Source organism: Neopelma chrysocephalum, unplaced genomic scaffold, assembly GCF_003984885.1.
Source record: "Neopelma chrysocephalum unplaced genomic scaffold, ASM398488v2 Primary Assembly neopelma1_164, whole genome shotgun sequence".
NCBI classification, from domain to species: domain Eukaryota; kingdom Metazoa; phylum Chordata; class Aves; order Passeriformes; family Pipridae; genus Neopelma; species Neopelma chrysocephalum.
The window spans coordinates 343,589-365,603 of NW_020897826.1; the positions used below are offsets into that span (position 1 = coordinate 343,589).

General features: G+C 45.9%; 1 protein-coding gene across 6 annotated transcripts in view; it reads left to right on the forward strand.

Annotated features, from left to right (window-relative positions):
- The window catches only part of RFX2 (regulatory factor X2), a 64,766-nt gene that overhangs the window by 40,289 nt on the left and 2,462 nt on the right, over positions 1 to 22,015 (forward strand). For 4 of the 6 annotated variants that reach the window (XM_027701603.1, XM_027701607.1, XM_027701604.1 and 1 more), the window contains exons 6-16: positions 3,892 to 3,966; positions 10,258 to 10,439; positions 12,402 to 12,521; positions 13,495 to 13,610; positions 14,439 to 14,557; positions 14,889 to 15,001; positions 16,160 to 16,311; positions 17,425 to 17,522; positions 18,637 to 18,786; positions 19,387 to 19,595; positions 20,142 to 20,295. In XM_027701603.1, coding sequence (XP_027557404.1) covers positions 3,892 to 3,966; positions 10,258 to 10,439; positions 12,402 to 12,521; positions 13,495 to 13,610; positions 14,439 to 14,557; positions 14,889 to 15,001; positions 16,160 to 16,311; positions 17,425 to 17,522; positions 18,637 to 18,786; positions 19,387 to 19,595; positions 20,142 to 20,295 — 1,488 coding nt within the window. The remainder of the gene's footprint in view (positions 1 to 3,891; positions 3,967 to 10,257; positions 10,440 to 12,401; positions 12,522 to 13,494; positions 13,611 to 14,438; positions 14,558 to 14,888; positions 15,002 to 16,159; positions 16,312 to 17,424; positions 17,523 to 18,636; positions 18,787 to 19,386; positions 19,596 to 20,141; positions 20,296 to 22,015) is intronic. The other 2 variants (XM_027701606.1, XM_027701608.1) reach the window with 1 other exon arrangement.

Genomic DNA, 22,015 nt, shown 5'->3' on the forward strand with positions numbered 1-22,015 from the left:
GCTTGGTTTACCCAAAATAATGAAATGTATTTTCAATTATGAAGAGACCTGGAAAATCCTTCATTAACCCAGTGGATAATTAGCACATAAATTTTGTCAAGCTGATCATGCCAAGTGCACAGTGATCAAAAAGTCTTTGTATATATATCTTCTACACCATTGTGTATTCTCTCCCTGCCATATGTTACAGAAAATGTACTTTAGGGGTAATACTGATCAAACAGAAGTGTTTTGAAGCTCCCCTTTTTTAAAAATCCTGTCCCTCCTGCTGTCAGTGAAGTGCCAGAGTGCTGGAAGCACGGCTATATAGCTGTGTAGGACTGGGGGGTTGTAGATATTCACCCAAAACAGCCTTTCTGCAGTTAGAGGCTCCCAGGGCTTTGATTTGGGAATCTCCCAAAGCAGCTGCCAGGACTGGTGGAAGCTCATTTTGTGGGACATTCCTCACCTTCCTCTGCAGACTTATGTTTGTATGTTTGCATATAAATATAAATATAAACGTAGGTGCAATGCAGTGTGTGGGCCAGAACATAAAATGTGTGAACAGGGAGAGAAAACCCAGGAGCTGTTTGCTACTGAGGGCTCTGGAAAATCTGGCCTATTAAGTTGTACTTTCGTTTCCCACAGAGTTTTAGGATATAAACTCCATGTTTTTTGAATCTTTGTGCCTTGAAAGGTTCTCTTGATCCTGGAGTAAATGTGCTCTGCCTTAGGTAGAAATAGGGGAAAAGTCCTTAGTTTGGCTGGAAGAGAAAATTACAGATGCTGGGTTAGCTGGGGTTCAGTTCTTGGATGAGAATTGTGTGAGGGTGTGTATTTTAACTGTTCATAGTTAAAAATTATCATTGAACCATTTGATTTTTGCTCAAGTGTGTTATTTGGAAGGAAGTGGCTGCTGATCTTGTCACCTGCGTGGGACTGCGTCTTGCAAAGCTGCACAACATCACTCTTGGGTTTTGGGGTTCTTGTTGTTTGGGTTTTTTTTTTTAATTTCCATGGTGATGGGCACAGTGTAAAAAGCCCAAGTAGAAAATGTGTCAATAGATATGTCCCATGCATAGATTTTTTGTGGCAGTCACATGAGGTAAGGCTGTTCAGTAAAAAACATGAAATATTAGGAAGTGACTTTTATGAAGAGTCACTTTATCTGAGATAAATTCCCTCTGTGTCACGTAGGGATGAACTTTCTGAAGGTGTTTTAACACCAAATGTCTGTGGAGGGGCTGAAGAAGGTGGAATAGTGCCTGGCAGACAGTCCAGGGATGTGTCTGTGTGTGGCTTTCAGTTCTTCCAGCACAGTCTAGGGTTGGAGTGGGATGGAGCAGAACCATGATAACTGCTTGGAATTCCACATAATCATGGAATCATTGGGTTTGGGTTGGAAGGGACCTTAAAGATCATCCAGTTCCACTCTCTGCCATGGGCAGGGACACCTCCCACTAGCCCAGGTTCCTCCAAGCCTCATCCAACCTGGCCTTGGACACTCCCAGGGATGGGGCAGCTTCTCCAGACACCCCTAATAAATGTGAGTGGCTTAAGGAGAGCAGGGACTGAATGAAATCAATGGGCAGGAACATTATTTTTCATTGCAATGTCCTGCCTAAACAGGGAATGGGAAAGGCTGATGTTAAAGAGACCTGGCAAAATGTGGTGGGGCAGGATTAGAAGTGTTGTGGAGAGAAAGGAAAGTAGAGCTCCTGCAGATGGTCTTTGCATCTGGCCTTGGGGTGCAGTGCAGAGGGGATGGATGTCACAGTGGTCAGTGGAGGGAGGGCTGGGCAACATGAGAGGCAGCAGCCAGGAATAAGGAAGGAGAAGGGTTAGAGTTGGGTGGAGAATGGGGTGTTGAGGGCTTGGGGCAGAGCTGGCACCAAGACCTCAAAAGCAAGGTCTTTCCAGAGGAGGCAGATATTTCCAGAAGAGACTGGGAACAAGGGAGTGCTTCAGAATTATCGATGGCCTAAGAGCTGCCTCAGGAGGTTGAGGGATGTTTGGTAAAGATTGCATGTACACTAAAAAAAAAAAATCTTCAAATATTTAAAGAAAGCTGTCTTCCATATCTGCTGGAGTAATGATGTTCTGCTCCATCTGAACAGCACATGGAACAGCCCTGTTCAGTGTCTGTGCCAACACAGCACTATTAATCTTCACCTAAATTAGTCTGTAGCAAGAGAGGAAATCCTTGAGACGTCCCATAAGTGGGTCCTCAGAGCTCCTCACCTTCCTACAGGGCTGTTTAAGAGCATTTAGACTTTTCCCTGTAATACTTTTTTCTGCAAATGCAAAGTGTCCATTTGTATGGGACACTCACCAAAAAGGAGCAGGCAGTGTTTTTGTGCTTGTATAACAGAGGTTGCTCAACCAGCTCCAGGAGAGGAAGGAAACGGGGTCTCCCTCTAGCACTGACTCATTTCCTGAAGGCTGTGTCAGCATTCAGGCCTTGGTTCCTCCTGGCACATCAGTGTGTGAGAGTGTTCTCAATGAAAAAGCTGGGCTTAGATGGACCCTGTGTTGAATTGGCTGATAACATCTTGAGAAGTGCCACTGTGGAGGCACTTTGGTGTGGAAACTGTGCTTGGGCAGTGTCATGTTCAGACCTGGATATGGCACAGAGCTTGACTTTGGTTCTTGGGTGTTACTTGAGAAATTGGATCTGATTTGTTCTGCTCTCCCACCTTTCTGACAAAGCTTGGGTTTGTAAATGTCTGGTTTATCTCAACCTTTATCTTCCCCATGCGATGAGTCAGTGCAGACTGTGAATGTGGGAAGGAGGCCATGGACAGACCATCTGCAGATGTTTAGTGCATGTGCCCACAGAGGAGATGTGTGTTAAATGAGGACAGATGCTAGAGATAGTTCTTCTGGCTGATATGTGCTACTTTGTCCTGCCTGCACTAACAGGTCATGGATAACAGGGGTTTGAGAACACCCACTGGAAAGAAACAGAAGGTTCTGCTCCTGGCAGGCCCTTAATGTGGGGGTTTTTGGAGGTTTGAGGGTTTTTTTTTATTTCCTCACTTGCCAAAAGCTTCAAGAGGAGCACTGGGGCTCTGGGATCAGCAGCTGCCTCTAAGGAGCTTGCCAGAGTTTGTCAAGGGAGTCCCAGGAGCAGAAAGGAGAAGACAAGACAAGAAGGGTCCAGGAGAGGGTTGGGGCACAAGGCAGAAGCCACAGCTGGGATAAAGGTAGAATGGGAGCCACACAAAGGGAACAAGGAGGCTCTTGAGGGGCCAGAAGGCCTTACCTTGGCTCCTCTGAGTTCAACAGCATCAAGATGTGCCATCCTGTCTTTTGGGGAAGAGCGCATTTAATCAAAACCTGGCTTCTTTCTGCAGAGTCCCTTTGCAGTTCTCAGTGTCAGAGGGCCCTTATCTATTCCAGCTCATGCCCTCTCTGTGTCAGCCCTCTTTGCACCCGTTTTATTGAGGTTTTTTTAGTTTTTGACAAAATATTAAGAGGTTAATAACCAAAGTAATTCCTGTCAGTTCTCCTTGAGAGGCAAAACTCTGCAGCAAGTCTTTGTCCTAGTGCAGCGGATCTGTGTGGTGATAGTTTGGTCTCAGCAGGAAGGGGAAAGGAGAAGGAAAATTGTTTTTTTTAGAAATGGACAATGCTTTTAGTGGAAGATAAACCCCCCTGGTCTTGCTCTGTCACCCCCGTGGTGGTTCCTGCTGTGTCCATTTGCATGTCCCAGTAACGCCTCTGCAGCTTCATCCACATGGACTATGCTCATCTGTTTGCCTCTTTTTCACAAGCTTGTTGATATAAAGCATTAATCATTCAAATATTAATAAAGACATAATAATCCTGGCTGTTGCTAACTATCTGATTTCCTTTCTTTTTCTTTTTTTTTCCTTTTTTTTTTTGTTTTCCTGTGCACATTTTCTTTAGCTTGAAATGGCGATTGAAAACCTACAAAAAAGTGAAGGGATTACATCACACAAAAGCAGTTTGCTCAACAGCCATGTAAGTTACGATCAGAATTTACAACCTTTTCCCTGCTTTGGTGGGAGAATTATTTGTAGCCCTTTGGTGTATTCAACAGCACAAGTCCCTCAAAGCAGCCTGTGATTGAGCTGTACTGCCCAAAACAGCCCATTCCCAAGGAAAAAGAGTCTGCAAAAAGTGCCCTGGTGATAATGTTTGTTGCTGAGATGCTCTGGAGTCTGTTAACTGCCTCTGCCTTTATTTATTTCATCTGCCTTGCAATGGAAATTGCTGGCAATTAGATAAACACATTTGAGGAAGTTCTTTCACTGGAACTGAAAAATGGCTGGAAAATCACTTGTAAATCTGCAGTGATGACTCGGTGTGAATAGTGACAGATATCAAATATCCCTCAGACAGCACAAACCAAAAGCCTGCTCCTGTGAATGCCTTTATTCCCTCTCTCTGTGCCTCAGGAAGCCCATTCCTGTTACAATGCTGTGCTAAATCCATGTGCTTGCCCTCCCTCTCTGCACTGTGCCAACAATTTCCCTGCTTTGTGTGGAATTTGCACTGTTCTCCTGTACCTTTGCATCCTGGTTTGTGGCTCCCATGCAGTAACACTGAGCAGTGAGCACATACCTGGGTGAGATTTGAAGAGTTTGGTTCAAGTCACATTGAAGTCATTGGACTTGCCTGGACTTTGCTGTGTTTGGATTAAGCTCAAGCATGTCTGGCACTGACAAATCACAGTGCACAGAGTGGTGCTTCTTTATTCTAACAGATTTCCTTTGGCTTTGTATTTAGGGGCAGATTTGTTGTCATTCTTAGGTCCTGAAAAAAAAACCCCAACTTTGGCTTCTTCATTGTGGAGAAATAACCTAAGAAAACAAAAGGAATATTAAAACAGTCTGATTCTGCTAAGCTGATGTCAAACTCCAGGCCAGGGCTCCTGGGTGAGCTCAATCCTTATTTCAGCTGGTGGACACTGAAGGTTTCTGGTGGTCATTGGGGAAAAACAAACCTGCAGGGTCAGGCTGGTAGTTCCTGTTGTGAGCATCCCTGTGCATCCCTCCCATCCCACGCTCGCCTGCCCACGCCAAGCCCCGAGTGCTGTGCAGGTTCATCCAAGGATCATGTTGTTCTGCAGGATTTTTCTTGTTTCTCCCATGGGTCATGGTGTGGTGTTGAAGGAGGTTTGAAAAAATCCAGGAAAAGGGCAGAGGAAAGAAAGCAAAGATCTCACCTGACCACAGGCTGCACGGAATGGAGTTGGAGCCCAATCCAGCCTCTGATCAGACCTTCTCCACCCTTGTCTTGCAGGGTAGAAGTACAGCACTCAATGTCCCTCTTCTGAGGGCACAATTCATGCTTTGGCATGAGGTTTAAGTGCTCTTAGAAGCCTTAAAGCAAACAAACTGCTTCCTGAGCATGTGTGGACATATCCACTCTCCTCTTGTCCCTGCTGAAGGTGCTGCTCCAGGACAGACACCCCAGGCTGGGGTGGGGCATTCCCCCTGTCAGGGCACAGAGCCTGAGCTGAGGAAACTTGCTGTCCCATGGACCCCCAGTGTCCTTGCTCTGCCTTCCCAGAGCATGGAGAGATGTTTGTGGACACATGGGAACATAATAATATATTATAATAATACACAGTGTCTGTAGGAAATGCAGCACATTGAAGAACCAGACCAGGCAGACTCTGGTTCCAGAGAATTTTGGTGCCATTCAGGGGAGGTTCTTCCCCCAGAGGGTGCTGGGGCACTGCCCAGGCTCCCCAGGGCAGTGGGCACGGCCCCAAGGCTGCCAGAGCTCCAGGAGGGTTTGGATGATCCTCTGGGGCACAGGGGGTGACTCTTGGGGATGGGCCTGTGCGGGGCTGAGGGTTGGACTTGGATGATCTGTGGGTCCCTTCCAACTTGGCATATTCTGTGATTGCCCAGGGAGGCTCTGCAGCCTCTGCCTGGGGAGGTTCTAAGAACTCATCTGAGGGACCTGAGCTCCCATGAAAGTGAGCCCTCATCTGAGTAGGAGGCTGGACTGGAATCACAGGATGGTTTGGGTTGGAAGAGACCTTAAAGCCCATCTCATTCCAACACCCTGCCATGGACAGGGACACCTTCCACTAGACCAGGGTGCTCAGAGCTCCATCCAGCCTGGCCTTGGATGTTCCCAGGGATGGGGCAGCCACCACCTGGATACTGGAGATCCCAGAGCTGGCTCCCAGTGCAGGGTGTGGGACATCCCAGTGAGCAGCAGCGCTGAACCTCTCGGTGCATCTTCCCCAGCACGTGCTGTGGTACAAGGGATGTTTCAGTTCCCACTTCTTCCTGGTAAAAAAAGAAAACAGAACACCAGGCAGAGGATTCCCCATCCCAAATTCCACGTGGCTGACACGTGAGATTGTCAGGCTTGCACTGGAGGACCAGAGTGAAGCAGCAGGTGACTGATTTGTCAAGGCTGAAAGCAAATTCCAGCTTGACCAAAGCAATAGGAAGTGGGGAGATGATGCTAATTGCACTTAATTGTGACTTAATTGCTTGGAGCCTTAAGGCTGCAGAGTTTTTCATTCTGTTCTGTCCCTCATTTTAAATTTGGCATTTTGCACATGTGTACATTCTTGGCATAATGGTTTATTTCCTGCCATCAGCAGATGTTTCATGCCAGAAATCTCTGATTATTTTTTTTTTTAAAGAGAGGACAATTAAAGGTATCTCAGTCAAGAGGTAATTTTTTACACAATGCCTTTTAACCAAAGTCAAGGTGAAATGGAGCCACACTTGATAACTTAATTTGGCTTAAAAACTCTCCGAGAGGTTATTTAAGAGCACTTGAAATCTCAAGCATGGAAGGTGAAGCTCATACTGTTACTCAGAGACACGGGATGTTTCTGATGGAATCATGTCACTTTGTGACTGGAACTGAGTGACCCAGAGTCCCTGGGTCAGAGGATTATTTAATTGCCAGTTATGAACTTGCAGATGATGCAAAGAAATTGGAGAAAAATTGCTACAATTTCTATACATGAGTGCCTAAAGCTGGAGTAGTTGGATGCTGTAACCTGCCTGAGGAACCTGTGGCTCCTGGATATCTGTAGCACTTGTAGGATTAGGGGGACAATGTAGTTTTTCCTCACTGCCTGTTGAATGAAATACCAAAAAACCACAAAATAAACCCCAAAAAAACCCCATTGGAATTCTTTCCTGGGGGTAAATGGCTCCATCCTAACTCTGAGCTGCACTGAACCTGGATTTAGAACCTGCTGCTCATAGTCCCAGCTAAAAACACCTGAAATATGCACCACAAATTGTTGTTCATTGGGTTTTTTTGTATTTTCTAGAAATACCCATAAGAACCTCTCCAAACTGGGACCTTAAAAAAAAAGGTGTGTTGATTTTCTCAGCCAACAACACGTATGGTTTTTTCCATCCTTAACAAGCCATCCTTGGATCAAACAAGGATGAGGTTTTTGCTCAAGATTTTAAAGGAAAACAAACAGAAGAAATAAAGTTAAAGTAGAAATGAAAATTGAATGTTCCCCTGCAGTGCCTGTAACAAGCACAGCAGCATATGGCTGCAGAGAGATTTTCTTGGAACCTGATCGTGGCATAAACAGAAATAAAACTGGAGAATACCTTATTGTCACACAAAATTCAGAAAATAAACAGAATAAGGGATACAAATGGAGAGAATCTTTAGTGTTCTCATTTTAAGTGCTTGAATTTGTTATTACTATGCAGAAAAAGCAAAAATCATGTTGGGAAAATTATTTCTCTTCTGACAGATTTCTGTTTCAAGCTCTTTTGTGCCTTTCATAATAGATTTCTAATTCAACAGTGGGAATTCATATTGTGAAACTCTGTAATGTTTAAAGGAATATAAAAAGACATTTGCAGGAAAAGAAAGCTGGAAGATGAAGGAAATCTTCTAGAAATATCAGGGATTAGAATAAAAATGCCCGGGGTTAATTTAAATCAGAAAGTTTTACTTATACATGAATTTTTCCATAGTAGTGCAACTTTTATATGTTTTTTCAGGCATAAGGTTTAGGCAATAAATTGCTGGTACACATTAAGTAAATGGTTTAAAAATTTGAAAGAACCTTAATCATTAATCTTTTAAATACAAGGGATGGGCCAAAATTAGCACAGATTTGGGCTACTTAAAACTGAGTTCCTGCTGATCTTTTATACCAAAACCACTGGGCTCCACTTTTGTTAGAGAGAGCTGGGAGGGTGGAGGTGGCTCAGGACTACAGGAAGACTTTTGGGGCTTCCAGGGACGTCTCTTCTGCAGATGAGAGCACAAAGGGTCATTAGGGATCATTAGCAAAGACCATCTCTTAGAACTCTAAGGTTTGGAGGTCAGAATAATCTTTGTGGAAGATCAGGTGATGAGGAAAGGTGGGAGGGTGACAAGTAGCTCTGTAAAAAGCAGGACAGAGGCGAAAATGGCCAAAGGCTTTTCTCCTTCCAGCTGTGGCAGCCCCTGCTCTGCTCCAAAGGCCACCAGAACTGGTGGATCCAGTCACTGGAACTTGTGGTTGGTTTGAATCAAACCCAACTAATGAATCACAGAATTCCAGAATGGTTTGAGTTGGAAGGGACCTTAAAAATCACCTTGTTCCCCCCCCTGCCGTGGTCAGGGACACCTTCCACCAGCCCAGGTTGCTCCAGGCCCCGTCCAACCTGGCCTTGGACACTTGCAGGGATGGGGCAGCCACAGCTTCTTTGGACAACCTGTGCCAGGGCCTCCCCACCCTCACAGGGAAGAATTTCTTTCCAGTCTTCCATCTAACCCTGCCCTCTGGCAGTGGGAAACCATTTCCCCTTGTCCTGTTCCTCCAGGCTGTTGTCAGAAGTCCCTCTCCAGCTCTCCTGGAGCCCCTTCAGACACTGGAAGGAGCTTTGAGGTCTCACTCAGCCTTCTCCAGGCTGAATGAAGTAGTTTTTACTGCACAGCTTTGGATTCAGCTCGTTCTGTGCAGCAGCAGTTTAAATTTGGATCTGTGAATGAGCCCCACAGCACACTCAGTCAAGGTGCTGAAAAGCCTTTGTGTGAGATCAAAGTGGGATATGAAACACAGAAACTGAAAATAACTCACTGGAGTGAAGTGTCAGAGATGTCATCACACAGCTCAGGTTGTATTTTCACAGAGTTATTGATAGAAAACTCCAGTCTCGTGGTGAATTGGGACCCTGAAGTTTCATCAAGAGAAAAATGGGAGAAAAGAGATGAAAACTGGAGTAGGAGTGAAGAGGACTTGAGTGTGGGCCACCGTGTAATCCATGTGCCTGGTCAAATCCTACTGATTTCTAGATTAAGTCCGTGCTTAATTCCAAGATCTGCTGGAACTATTAGTTGTAAAGAGATGGTGTGGCTGATATTTTGGCATCCACAACCTGAGTGTGTTTTGCCACTGATCTGGTGGGAATGCAGCTGTTTCTGGGGGAGCTGTGCCTCCCACACAGGTGGGGATGGAGGTCTGGGCAGAGAGGGAAGCCTGGAAAATGTTAATCTCAAACATCCCTTGGGGCAGTGAAAGGACTCTTACCAACACTGTAGATATTAGTCCACTTGTACATCAAGTTCCTTCCCAAATTCCCTTAATATAACACTTATTTCATTGATGCTGAAGTCATTTAATCAATTAAAGGAGATTGGAGGCTTTGTCTTTTTGCATTTTCATTCCTGTGCTGACACAGTGAGCAGGACCTGCCCTTTCAGACTGTCTAGGCATAAATAATTTATATTAAATGCAGATTTTAATCGACAGAAATGTCAGGAGTTCAGATAGTAAATTCTGCAAACTAGATGGATCCCCTCAGATTTTTAAGGTTGCTTTGGCAACCGTTTATTTTATTTTTAAGGGAGCAGTTGCAGACATGCCAATATTCAAATTAATAAAGACTTTGCAGCAGATTTGTTTCCTCTAAAATTTATTCCTCTTAGGCAGTATCTTAAAATCTTTTTTCTTGGAAAACACGAGTTCTTACAGCTTTATTTTGGCTCTACAGGAATTCAGCTGAACCCCAGGTGAACACTGAATTGGCAGGAGGGGTGTGTTTAATGCAAGAAGTGACAGCACTTTTGTTTGGGTTGTTACCTTTGGGCTGGGGGTTTTGCGACCATAAAAAGTGATCAATTATAACTTATAAATTATAAGTTATGTAAATTAATTTGTATAAAATTAATTTGTATAAATTAACAACTCAGCATTAAGTTCTCCTGAACTCCTAAAGTCCAACGGGCTCTCTGGACAGTACTCTGCTTGATGCACCCTGTTTCAGCCCTCTTTAGACTTCCATATTATCTGTTTTTCCACACATAAAGCTCCAGTGGTTGTTGGATAACTATGAGACAGCAGAAGGTGTCAGCCTTCCCAGAAGCTCCCTGTACAACCATTACCTGAGGCACTGCCAGGAGCACAAACTGGATCCAGTGAACGCTGCTTCCTTCGGGAAACTCATCCGCTCTGTGTTCATGGGGCTGAGGACCCGGCGCCTGGGAACCAGGTTGGTAGGAATCTACATCAAAATAAGAAAAAAAGCCTTCCTGCAACTTCTCTCAGGTGTTCTAAGAACCTACTGAGCATCATTTAGCAGGCACAGGTCATTTTGAGATCTACAGATACAACCCCCCATGATCGTGTGGGATAATAACCTTTATTTGAACTGAGGCTTCTCATCCCTTTAGTATCCCATTTTCTGAGAGAACAGTTGGAGCTGTGTCAGGGGGGTTGAGGTGGATCTCAGGGAAAGGTTCTTCCCCCAGAGGGTGCTGGGGCACTGCCCAGGCTCCCCAGGGCAGTGGGCACGGCCCCAAGGCTGCCAGAGCTCCAGGAGCGTTTGGACAACGCTCTGAGGGACGGGGTGGGATTGTTGGGGTGTCTGTGCAGGGCCAGGAGTTGATCCTGGTGGGTCTCTTCCAGCTCAGCATATTCTGTGATTCTGTATTGTCTGAAAAAGAGGAGGTAACTCATCCTCACAGTTGTTGCTGCCACCCAAATTCTGGTTCAGTGAAGCCATTTCTCCCTTTGAGTCCAGTAAAGATCCTCTGTAACAGAATCTTTGATGCAGACAAGCTGTCGAAGTTGTAAATGGTTTATTTCTGAAATCCGCAAAGCATCAGGCTGAATCTCGTGAGAGGATTTTTTTCTTTTAAAACATCAAAGATCCGTGGGATGTTACAACAAAAGCATAGCATGAGAAATACACACACAGATGTGTCCTTCAAGGGAGCATCCAGAGCTTCTGCCCAGCTGAGTGTGCATTTTATCCCAGCTTAGAATATAAAAAAATAGGTAATATACTAGAGAAAAAGTGGTTTCTCTGATTGTGTAAGATTTTATAATAAAAATTCAAGCTTAGATATTTGGGCTTCTAAAGGAGAACAAAATCAGATGTGTCCAGGGCATTGCACAGCTGGAATGTGGAGGCAACAGTTGTAGGAAGAGCAGTTTGGATTTCTGTAGATTGGGTCAAGTGCAAGAGCTATGAAATAATTTCCTTAGATGAGAGAAATTCTTTCATTCCATCAAGGATTAAAGAAAAAACAAGCAAGCAAAAAACCCACTTAAAATTGCAAATGTGCAGGTTGGGAAGGAGATAGTGAACCTAAATAAGTATGGAAAGAGTTGTCCACCATTATTTTCTAATTTATTATAATTTTAGATTATAAAGGCAGCTTTTATTTAATTTGCAGGCACTTAAACTTACTTAAGACAGGGCTGAACATGTAGTGTCTGTAAAACCCTTTTTTGCACTGGCTGAACAACTGAACTGGCCCTTGAAAAGGGAAAATTCCCCCAGCAAAAGAAGTTGGGACAAATAGTCCTCTCTTAAATTTCTCTAATTTCACTGGGATTGAAAAATTCCAGTTTGGTGGAAAAACTTCAACTGACATGTCTCTCTGTTGTGATGGAATCACATTCTCCTAAGGAGCATCACAGCAGCAAAGGAGAAAGAATTTCAGCCCCCTGTGCTTGCAGAAACCTTCCAGTTTTTCCAAAACCTTCAGAAATGAGCAGCTCCAAGAACAAAACCACATCAAAGCCTGTTGCTGTGAAAGTTGTGGCAACACAAAAACATTTTTCTTATCATAGTTTTCTGTCTCCAGTCAGGCTTGTTTTATCCAAGCCTAGATAAAGATGGAGGTTTGTTTTTATGGAAAAAACAAATCCTTAAACCCTAATCAAATAGCAAAGTGTCCCCTGTGGGCTCTCTGTCATTCTGTTTAATAACACTTTGTATTGTAACACTTGCCTGCTCTTCCCCAGTTACCATGGAACAAACCTGGCTGGGTTTAAACGTGGATGTCCCTGAGCTTGGCCACACGTGGGCTTAAATTTTCTAAGGGGTTGATGGCATTTATTAGTTCATGACTTCAGCCACTCAAATTGCTGCCTGAAGCTGGGAATATTGTCAAAACAACCTAAATTGCAGGACCACTTACAATGTCAATGTTGATACTTCCAGGGGGAACTCCAAATATCACTATTATGGGATCCGCCTAAAGCCGGAGTCTCCGCTGAACCGTCTGCAGGAGGACGCCCAGTACATGGCCATGAGGCAGCAGCCCATCCACCAGAAGCAAAGGTAAGTGCTCCCAGGGCCTTCCCAAAGAGCTCAGCAGTCCAAATCCTGGGAATTGGCTTTGCTTGGGGCAAAGGGAGAGTGATGAGCTTGAGTTCAAACCCAAATGTTGCTTGGAGCAGTGGGAGGGTCCAAAACCAATTCCAGTAGATGCCCCATTCCTGGAAATGTTCAAGGCGAGGTTGGATGGGGCTTTGAGCAACCTGGTCTAGTTGAAGATTTTCTGGCTCACTAGATGGCCTCTAAAGGGCTACATGGCCTTAAAAGGCCTGTTCCAACCCAAACTATTCTGCAATTCCATGGAATGGCATTTATCTCCCTAATCTGTTTGCCAGCACTGTAAGTGCCACCTTTCCCAGCATGCCTGTAGCCAGACCCGTTCAGGATCTCAGCTTATGGAGTTATTGTGCCAAATCAGTGTAAAGGACTTGGGGGTTGTGCTGTGTTTTGGGTGCATTTTGGTTTTTGTTTGGGTTTTGGGGGGCAGGTTTTTGTGCAAAAGTTAAATAGTGCTGCGGTTAGTCTTGTGTCTGAGCAATTTTAAAGATAAAATACAACATGCATAGGAATTTGGAATTGCCTTCTGGAAGCATGGACACCTCTGGTTGTTGCTGGAGTGAAAAAGGAGCAGCTTCTTCAGCTCCCAAGCAGAAAGTAAATACAAAAAAATGCAGAAAGTCAGCTCCCAAGACAGAGTCCGCTCTGGAACCCACTGCATTCTGCTTCTCTTTTTTGTTTTTTGGTGTCACCTTGGGCAAACCTCTTAACCCCTGCAATTCTGTCTTGGGGAGGCTTTTCAAAAGGAGCTGCTCATTCTCCCCCTCCCCTTGAGTCAGCGATAGAAATGCTCAGCCCTTGACACACGTTGTCCTTGAGTGTCACCTGATGAACACACAGATCTGTACAGCTGTGTTGTAAATAACATGTACGTGTTTGCTGGGGCCTGTGTGAATCCTAAACCATGCTCTGAATTTAGGTACAGAGCAGCCCAGAAGATGGATGGGATGGCAGAGAGTGGGTCCAACAGCAACCCCCACACCACACCGGAGCAGTCGGTGGCTGCTCAGAGTCAACACCATCAGCAGTTCATAGGTGAGGACACTCCTTTAATGATTAATTATTCACATGTAGGATTTTTTTTTTGTCCAGGAAAACCCAATTGTATCCTAATAAATCTACAGTATTATATATTTCATATACAGTATGTATTCTAATAAGCTTTTGTAATGTCACGCTTGCAAAGTTTATTTGCTGACTCCTGTCCCCCCAGAAGGGTTTTTTCCTTCAGCCAACAGGTCTTTTGGTTCCCTCTTAGTGTGTTTTTAATCTGTCTGTTTTTATCCAAATTGCATGGAAGAGTGGAGGTTCTGCCAAGCCTTGCCAGAGGGAGAAAAGCAATTCTCTCCCTTGCAGAGGCTGCAGTGCATATCCAACTGGAGATGATCCATGCAGACCTTCTCCTTGTGGGACAGACTCTCTGGCCCTGCTGGTCCTGGATTTACGTGTCTCCGTCACCTCCAGCTGAGACAGCAAATCCCAGCCAGCTCTGTGAGCTCCTGACACCTCTGCTGCCCAATTATATTTCCCATTGTACTCTCAAAATACCAGAGATGGTTTTCAGGCTTCAGAGAAAAATCTAATGCAAGTGTGGCAGATGAGGACAATGTTCTCTTGTTTCTTTTATTACACACAGAAAGAAAGCATTTTCCTTTCCACTCCGAATAAATGGGCTGCAGTTGTTTGCTTTTTTCCCAGTATAACGGCATAAGTCAGGGAAAAAAATCGATTATCAGTCTCATTTTTTCTGTTTCATCCCAACTGGATCATGAAAAAGCCACCAGTGACAGCAGCACCTTGTACTCACCTGTATTCCACGTGTGCCTAACCCTGAGCATCTTTCCCAATGTTTTTTTTCCCTAGATGTGACCCATGTCTTTCCTGAGTTCCCAGCCCCTGATCTAGGGAATGTCCTCTTACAAGAAGGTTTCACCTTGAATGACGTGAAAACTCTGCAGATTCTTTACAGGCGACACTGTGAGGTGATTATTTGGGATATTATTTGGTGATTATCTGATTTATTAATGAATGTGGGACATAATTCATGTGCTCACTCATATCCCACTCTTAGGAAAAGCTGGAATATATAGGGAATGCTTGATTTGTGAGGAATTACAACTCAGATATTGTGCTTTATGTTATTTTTTTCACTGTGTGACCCGTTTTATGTTACATTGATTATCAAAACAATGCCACTTCCGTTATTTTTCTTGCAAATTATTTACTGTAAATGGCAGCACATGAAGTGTGTGCTGACACTGTGTTGACACGGGGCTGGCAGAGCTGCTAACGAGCTGTGTTCTTTGTTGTCAGGCGACTTTGGATGTTGTAATGAACCTCCAGTTTCATTACATCGAGAAGCTCTGGCAATCCTTCTGGAGTCCGAAGGCACCACCTAGTGATGGTCCCACTGCTCTGCCTTCCAGGTACTCCCTGGCTTTCCACTGTTTCTCAGTGATCCATTTCTTGGTGATTTTTTTTCTTTTAAAGATGAATTAAGTGTTTTTCAGCTCCCTTAGGCTTTTTGAGTGCTTTGGAGAACTTGAAACTTTGGGCAATGCCCTCGGGCACAGGGTGGGATTGTTGGGGTGTCCTGTGCAGGAGCTGTGATTCTATAGAAGTGTTTAATATAATGGAAACACAGAGTTCAGACCTCTGAGGAAAGTGTCTGCTCTGATTATAGAATTATGGAATCATTAAGGTTGGAAAAGCCCTCTAAAATCATCAAGTCCAACCATCAACCCGGCACTGCCATGGTCACCACTAACATGTGCCACATCCACATGCCTTTTGATGATGACTCCACCACTGCCCTGGGCAGCCTGTTCCAAAGCCTGATCACCCTTTCAGTGAAGAAATTTTCTCAATATCCAATCTAAACCTGCCCTGGGGCAACTTGAGGCCATTTCTGTCAAGTCTGTACAAGTCTGTACTCTCCACTTTTACTGAGGATATAAGGATTTCCCACATGGATGTTTTCTATTCAGAAGAAAAATGATAAAACTTTGAGTAATAAGCAAAAAACCCACAAAAATCTGTAGAATATGTTCTCATCCAACCACCAAGTTTTCTTCCTTCTGAAAATACTCAGCATTTGAAGGTGTTAAACACCTTGAAAATGTTTGTAGTGTCTCTCAATATCAGGTAATCTGCGCCTACATTGGCTGCAAACTTTTTGTTCCCAGTGATACAGCTCAGCAGGTTTAGAGCAGAGGGGAAAGGTGGGGAGGTTTTGGAAATATCTGGGACTGTAAGAAGAACTAGCTGAGCCCTTTCTTGCTGAAATGCCTGTGTTGAAGCACAGTCCCCACGTCCACGTGGACAGGGGTGTGTGAAAGGCAATGAGGCAAAAGAGGGAAGAGGTGAAGGCAGGAGATGTGGATTTGAGGGAAAACTGCCCAGAGCTGTGGCCCCATGGATGGGGAGGTGCTTGCAGAGACAAGACCTGTACAAACAATCAGACATTTCCTTTTGAAAGATACCTGAAGGCTTTCTTGTACTGCAAATTGGGGTTAGTAATAAAGAAGGGTGAGTGCACTGAGTGCAAAGCTGCTGCTCACCCAGTGTCCCTCCTCCTCCTGCAGTGAAGAAGAACCCGAAGGGACCCTCCCAAAAGACAAGCTGATCACTCTGTGCAAATATGAGCCCATCCTGAAGTGGATGAGGAGCTGTGACCACATCCTGTACCAGGCCCTGGTGGAGATCCTCATCCCTGACGTGCTCCGACCGGTGCCCAGTGAGTACCCACAGCCCCATCCCAGGGCATGGCTGGTGCTGGGGAACTGGGTCTGACAAACATGGAATCATGGAATGTTTGGGTTGGAAGGGACCTTAAAGCTCATCTCATTCCACCCCTGCCATGGGCAGGGACACCTTTCACTAGCCCAGGTTGCTCCAAGCCCCGTCCAACCTGGCCTTGGACACTTCCAGGGATGGGAGATGACTCACTTCCCACAAAGATTTCCCTTGTAAAAACTGATGTAGAGGTATTTGTTTTGGTTAAAATTTTATGGCAACAGCAATATTCCTCCTGCAGCTTTGCTCTGTCGTGGTATTTTGTGGCCCCTGGGAATTCCGATGCCTTTTAAATTTGGTGTATTGCACATCACATCTCCTGATTTTGGCCGGGAGTCAGGTAAAACAGCATGTTACACACACATGGAAGCACAGACGATCCTTGGGAATTGTTTCCTTGGAGATCACATCTTTTTTTACATGGGACCATCCTGTCCCCTATGGCACATCCTGGAAATTAGGGGTCAGCTTTTATTTGGGAGGTTAGTGATGGGATATTAAGGATTTTCTCTCTGATTTGGCTCCCCAGTGAGGTGCATTGTGTCAGTCTCCACAAAACCTCAGCTTAGGCCTAGACTGGGCCTAGTCCTGGAAAGCCAAGCAGTACTGGAAAGATGTGTCCCCCTCAGGGCTGCTGTCAGTCATATGCTGGGACACGTAAGTGTCTTTGAAGAGCAGATTTCACCATTTGGAAAGTGCTCAGAAGGACCACAAATAAGAAAAGGATAAGAGAAAATAAAAATAATAAAAATCATAGAAACGTTGAGGTTGGAAAAGACCTCTAAGATCAGTAAGTCCAATCATCAAAGAATAAGAACAAGAATAAGAATAAAAATAAGAACAAGAATAGGAATAAGAATAAGAGTTTGAGTAATAACATTAAAGAACAAGAATAATTTGAGTGTGTATCAGGACCCAGCTAATTTCCTTGATGCAAAATCAAGGTCTCAGCTAACCAGACAACAGGCTGTGCTTTCCCCAGCAGTCTAAGCTAGAAAGTGGTCCCCAAAAATGACACAGAACAGCCTTTCTAACTTTGCAGCCTTCTTTGCAGGCACACTGACACAGGCCATCCGGAATTTTGCCAAGAGTTTGGAAGGGTGGCTGATGAACGCCATGAGTGAATTCCCCCCGCAGGTCGTGCAGACCAAGGTGAGCACGGGCGCGAGATGGGCTCAGGGTGTGTCTGCAGGTTGCAGTTTTCCACAGGGATTGGAAATCCCTGCTGGAGTTGGGCCAGTTTGAGTCAGTTCTCAGGATTTAGCACAGTGTAATGATTAATTCTGAACCAAAATCAGCAATGAGTAGGAGGGCAGGTCAGGTAATTCCTTTGTACCAGAAGCTGATGCTGCTCTGTGCACGGAGCCATTCCTGCATCCCGAAATTGCAGATAAAGCTTTGTGTGAGAAAATCATAAAATCACAGAATATCCTGAGTTCGAAGGGAACACCAAGGATCATCCAGTCCAACTCCTGGCCCTGCACAGGACACTCCAACAATCCCACCCTGTCCCTCAGAGCGTTGTCCAAACACTCCTTGAGCTCTGGCAGCCTTGGGGCCGTGCCCACTGCCCTGGGGAGCCTGTTATCCCTGCCCTGGAATGAGTCTGTCCTGGAAAGCACAGGAGGGAATGGCACTGCCATTCCAGTAGGAACCAGTAGATTCACTGGGAACACAAGGTTCCTCCTCCCCTTCTCCTAAAGCCAGGGATTCTTGCAGCCTGTTCCCACCTTGCTGGTTTCTGCTGGAGACAGAGTGTGAAAACCTGATAGTTTAAAGAAAATGAATAATAGAATCAGAGAACCATTTAGGTTTGGGTCCTTCCACCTGATTCACCTGCTCTGTGATGAGCACGTTTTACCTGGTGGGGCATCATGTTGCCCAGGCAACCAGGGAGACATCATGGGAGAGGTGAGAGTCGTTATTCCCTAGAAACAAACCCAAACTAAGCAGCACCTAAAGAGACCCAGCTGGTTCACAAACCACACAGTGTCCTCAGCATGTTTCACAACCATCTGTGCCAAAGGATTTACTGAGTTACTCTGAGTGCCTGGCACAAGGATTAGGTTGGAAACGACCTTTAAGATCACCGAGTCCAAGCATTAACCCAGTACTGCCAAGTCCACCATGTCCTCAAGTGGCACATCCAGATGTGTTTTGAAGACAGCCGTGGGTGGTGATGCCACCACTGCCCTGGGCAGCCTGTGGCAGCGCAGAGTGTGCTTGGAGCAGGGTTTGCCCCCCAGCCCCACGTGCTGTGTTGCAGGTGGGGGTGGTCAGTGCCTTCGCCCAGACCCTGCGCAGATACACATCCCTGAACCACCTGGCCCAGGCCGCCCGGGCCGTGCTCCAGAACACCTCCCAGATCAACCAGATGCTCAGCGACCTCAACCGCGTTGACTTCGCCAACGTGCAGGTAACTCTGCCCCTGGGTTGTGTTCTCCAGGGCTGGGGCTCCACAGCCGGGTTGTAGGCACCACCTGACTTCGACCACCGCCTGATTTCCAGTGCTAAAAACCAACTAAATGAACAAGTTGATGGGTTTTGATGTTACTTTTCCACGTAAGTTTTCCCATCTCGCTGTGAATGGTGGAGGAGGTACTGAGGAGCTTTTGTAAATAAGAGTTGTAGAATCTTATTTATTTGTTTGTAATCTTATTTGTAAATAAGAGTTGTAGAATCATTAAGGTTGGAAAAGATCTCCAAGATCAACAAGTCAACCTTCAACTGAACCCCACCACGTCCCCAACTCATTTTTTGAACACTTCCAGTGATGGTGACTCCACCACTTCCCTGGGCAGCCTATTCCCAGGCTTAACCACTCCTTCAGTGAAGAAAGAAGTGCTACCAACAATAATATAGTTTAATAATAACATTATACTGTGGATGGATCAGAGACAATATTCAGAGCTGATTTGCAGCCCTTGCCTACTAGAAATGAAGCTGAATTCCTGGGCTGGGATACACCACCATGCAGGTTTGGCATGAGTAACTATCAACCCTTCTTCCCGAGCAGGAACAGGCCTCGTGGGTGTGCCAGTGTGAGGAGGGCATGGTGCAGAAGCTGGAGCAGGATTTCAAGCTCACTCTGCAGCAGCAAAGCTCTCTGGACCAGTGGGCCAGTTGGCTGGATAATGTTGTTACTCAAGTCCTGAAGCACCATGAGGGCAGTCCCAGCTTCCCCAAGGCAGCCAGGCAGTTCCTGTTGAAATGGTCCTTCTACAGGTACATCTCCTTTCTCATTTTGGAGGTATTTCTGCATCGGGCTCAGGGCATGTGAAGAGCTCCTTGACAAGCCAAGGCCACGTTCTTTAACCATAAAACTGTGGTTAACTGTGGCTCTGGTACAGAAGGGAGTGTTGTGTCTCCTGTGTCCTTTCAGGACAGGGATAGAATCATTAAGGTTGGAAAAGACTTCCAAGATCAAGACCAAATCCTGCCATGCCCAAATAGGACAGGATACTCCATCAACTTATTTGTTAAAGTGATTTGATACTCTTGGGTTAGAGGCAGAAGGGAATAAGTTGGAAAAGACTTCCAAGACCATCAAGCCCAACCTTTGACCAAATCCCACCATGCCCAAATAGGACAGGATGCTCCATCAACTTATTTGTTAAAGTGGTTTGACACTCTTGGGTTAGAGGCAGAAACAATCCCACAGGGGCAGAAACAATCCCACAGTACCTTCAGGGTCCAGAATTCAGGGGGAAGAATCAGATGTGACACAAATGCGAAACACGACCCAAATGTTGTTTCCCGGCCATATTCCAGCTCCATGGTGATCCGGGACCTCACCCTGCGCAGCGCTGCCAGCTTTGGGTCCTTCCACCTGATCCGCCTGCTCTATGACGAGTACATGTTCTACCTGGTGGAGCATCGTGTGGCCCAGGCCACCGGGGAGACACCGATCGCCGTCATGGGAGAGGTGAGAGTCCTTCATTCCCCACAAACAAACCCAAACTAAGCAGCACCTAAAGAATCACAGAATCAGCCAGGTTGGAAAAGACCTCTGAGATCGTGGAGTCCAACCCATGACCCAGCATCACCTTGTCACCCAGACCATGGCACTGACACCACATCCAGTCTGTCCTTAAACACCTCCAGGGACAGTGACTCCACCACCTCCCTGGGCAGCCCATTCCAATGCCCAATCACCCTTTATGTGAAGAACTTCTTCCTGATGTCCAACCTAAACCTCCCCTGGTGCAGTCAGACTGTGTCCTGTTGCCCTATTGCTAGGAGAAGAGCCCCACACCCCACTGGCTCCCCCTCCTATCAGGGAGTTGCAGAGAGTGACGAGGTCTCCCCTGAGCCTCCTCCTCTCCAGGCTGAGCCCCCCCAGTTCCCTCAGCTGCTCCTCACAGCACTTGAGCTCCAGACCCTTCCCCAGCCTTGTTGCCCTTTTTTGGACCCACTCCAGTACCTCCATGTCCTTCCTGAACCGAGGGGCCCAGAGCTGGACACAGCACTCGAGGTGTGGCCTCACCAGAGACACACTTGGTTCACAAACCACACAGTGTCCTCAACATGTTTCATAACCAAAGGATTTACTGAGTTGTTCTGAGTGTCTGGCACCAGGATGGAGCTCCTGAAGCATCTTCCATGAGCTGGTGGGTTTCGGAGCAGCTGGGCTTTGGAGGCCTGGAGGAGGGAGAAAAAGGATCTCCCTACTTCTCTCCGTAACCTGTGGAGAGAACCCTGGCTTTGGAATTCCTGCCATCAAACACTAAGTGAAGCAAAAGGATCCAAAAGTTCCTTTCAGTAATTGAACTTCTTCAGGCCTCTGCAAGCTCCAGTGTTACATGCACAGTCACACTCTGGTTTTGAGGTGAAGAAGAGAAATGATGGGTTGTTTGTGCTGTTTGTGAGGGTTTGGGGTTCTTTTTGTTCACCAGACAGGCAGCAACTGGTGCCTGGCTTGCAGACAAGTCCTGTCCTGCCTAGCTGGGGCCACATCCAGTTTTTCCCTCTGAAATGCAGAATTAAAAGCCTCAACTGAACCTGTGGCAGCAACATCGAAACTACTGTGAGATTAAAACTGAGCTCTTTTCTTCCTTCCAGGGAGCTCATGTGGGGAGCCAGGCAAACCAAAGCCTTTCCCTTCCCCTCCCACGCTGCTGCTCCAACTGCAGCGCTGAGTTCCCACTGTTCCCTCTGAGTTCCCACTGTTCCCTGCAAAACCTCTGCCTTTACTGATATTAAAGGAACATGAAAGACTTCCTGCAAAACCCAGCTGTGGGAGGCTTTCCTCCCTCAGTTTTTTCCTTCATTAAACCCTTGCAATATTCCTGTTCTCCAGGAGGAGGCTGATTCTTCCCAGCAAAGGAGGAGGAATTGTGTACTTCCCTTTCCATTGAGCTTTCTCTGGAGCTCTCCTCAGCTTCTGCTGCTGCCCACCTTTCCATGACTTTTCAGCATTATTTTTGTAGCAATTTGGTGTTTCAGACCTTGTCATTGAGAGAGACAACACATCTCCAGAACCACAGGTACCCTCAGCTCTCTGGTCCCAGTTGGCACCACGGCCTCACACACCACACACTCTCTGGCATGACTGCAAAGGCTTTGCAGAGAGGTGGAGTGAAGGGAGAGAAGGAGAGGGGAATTGCCCAAAAGATGCAAAAGGCTGGAGAAAAAGCGCATCCTTT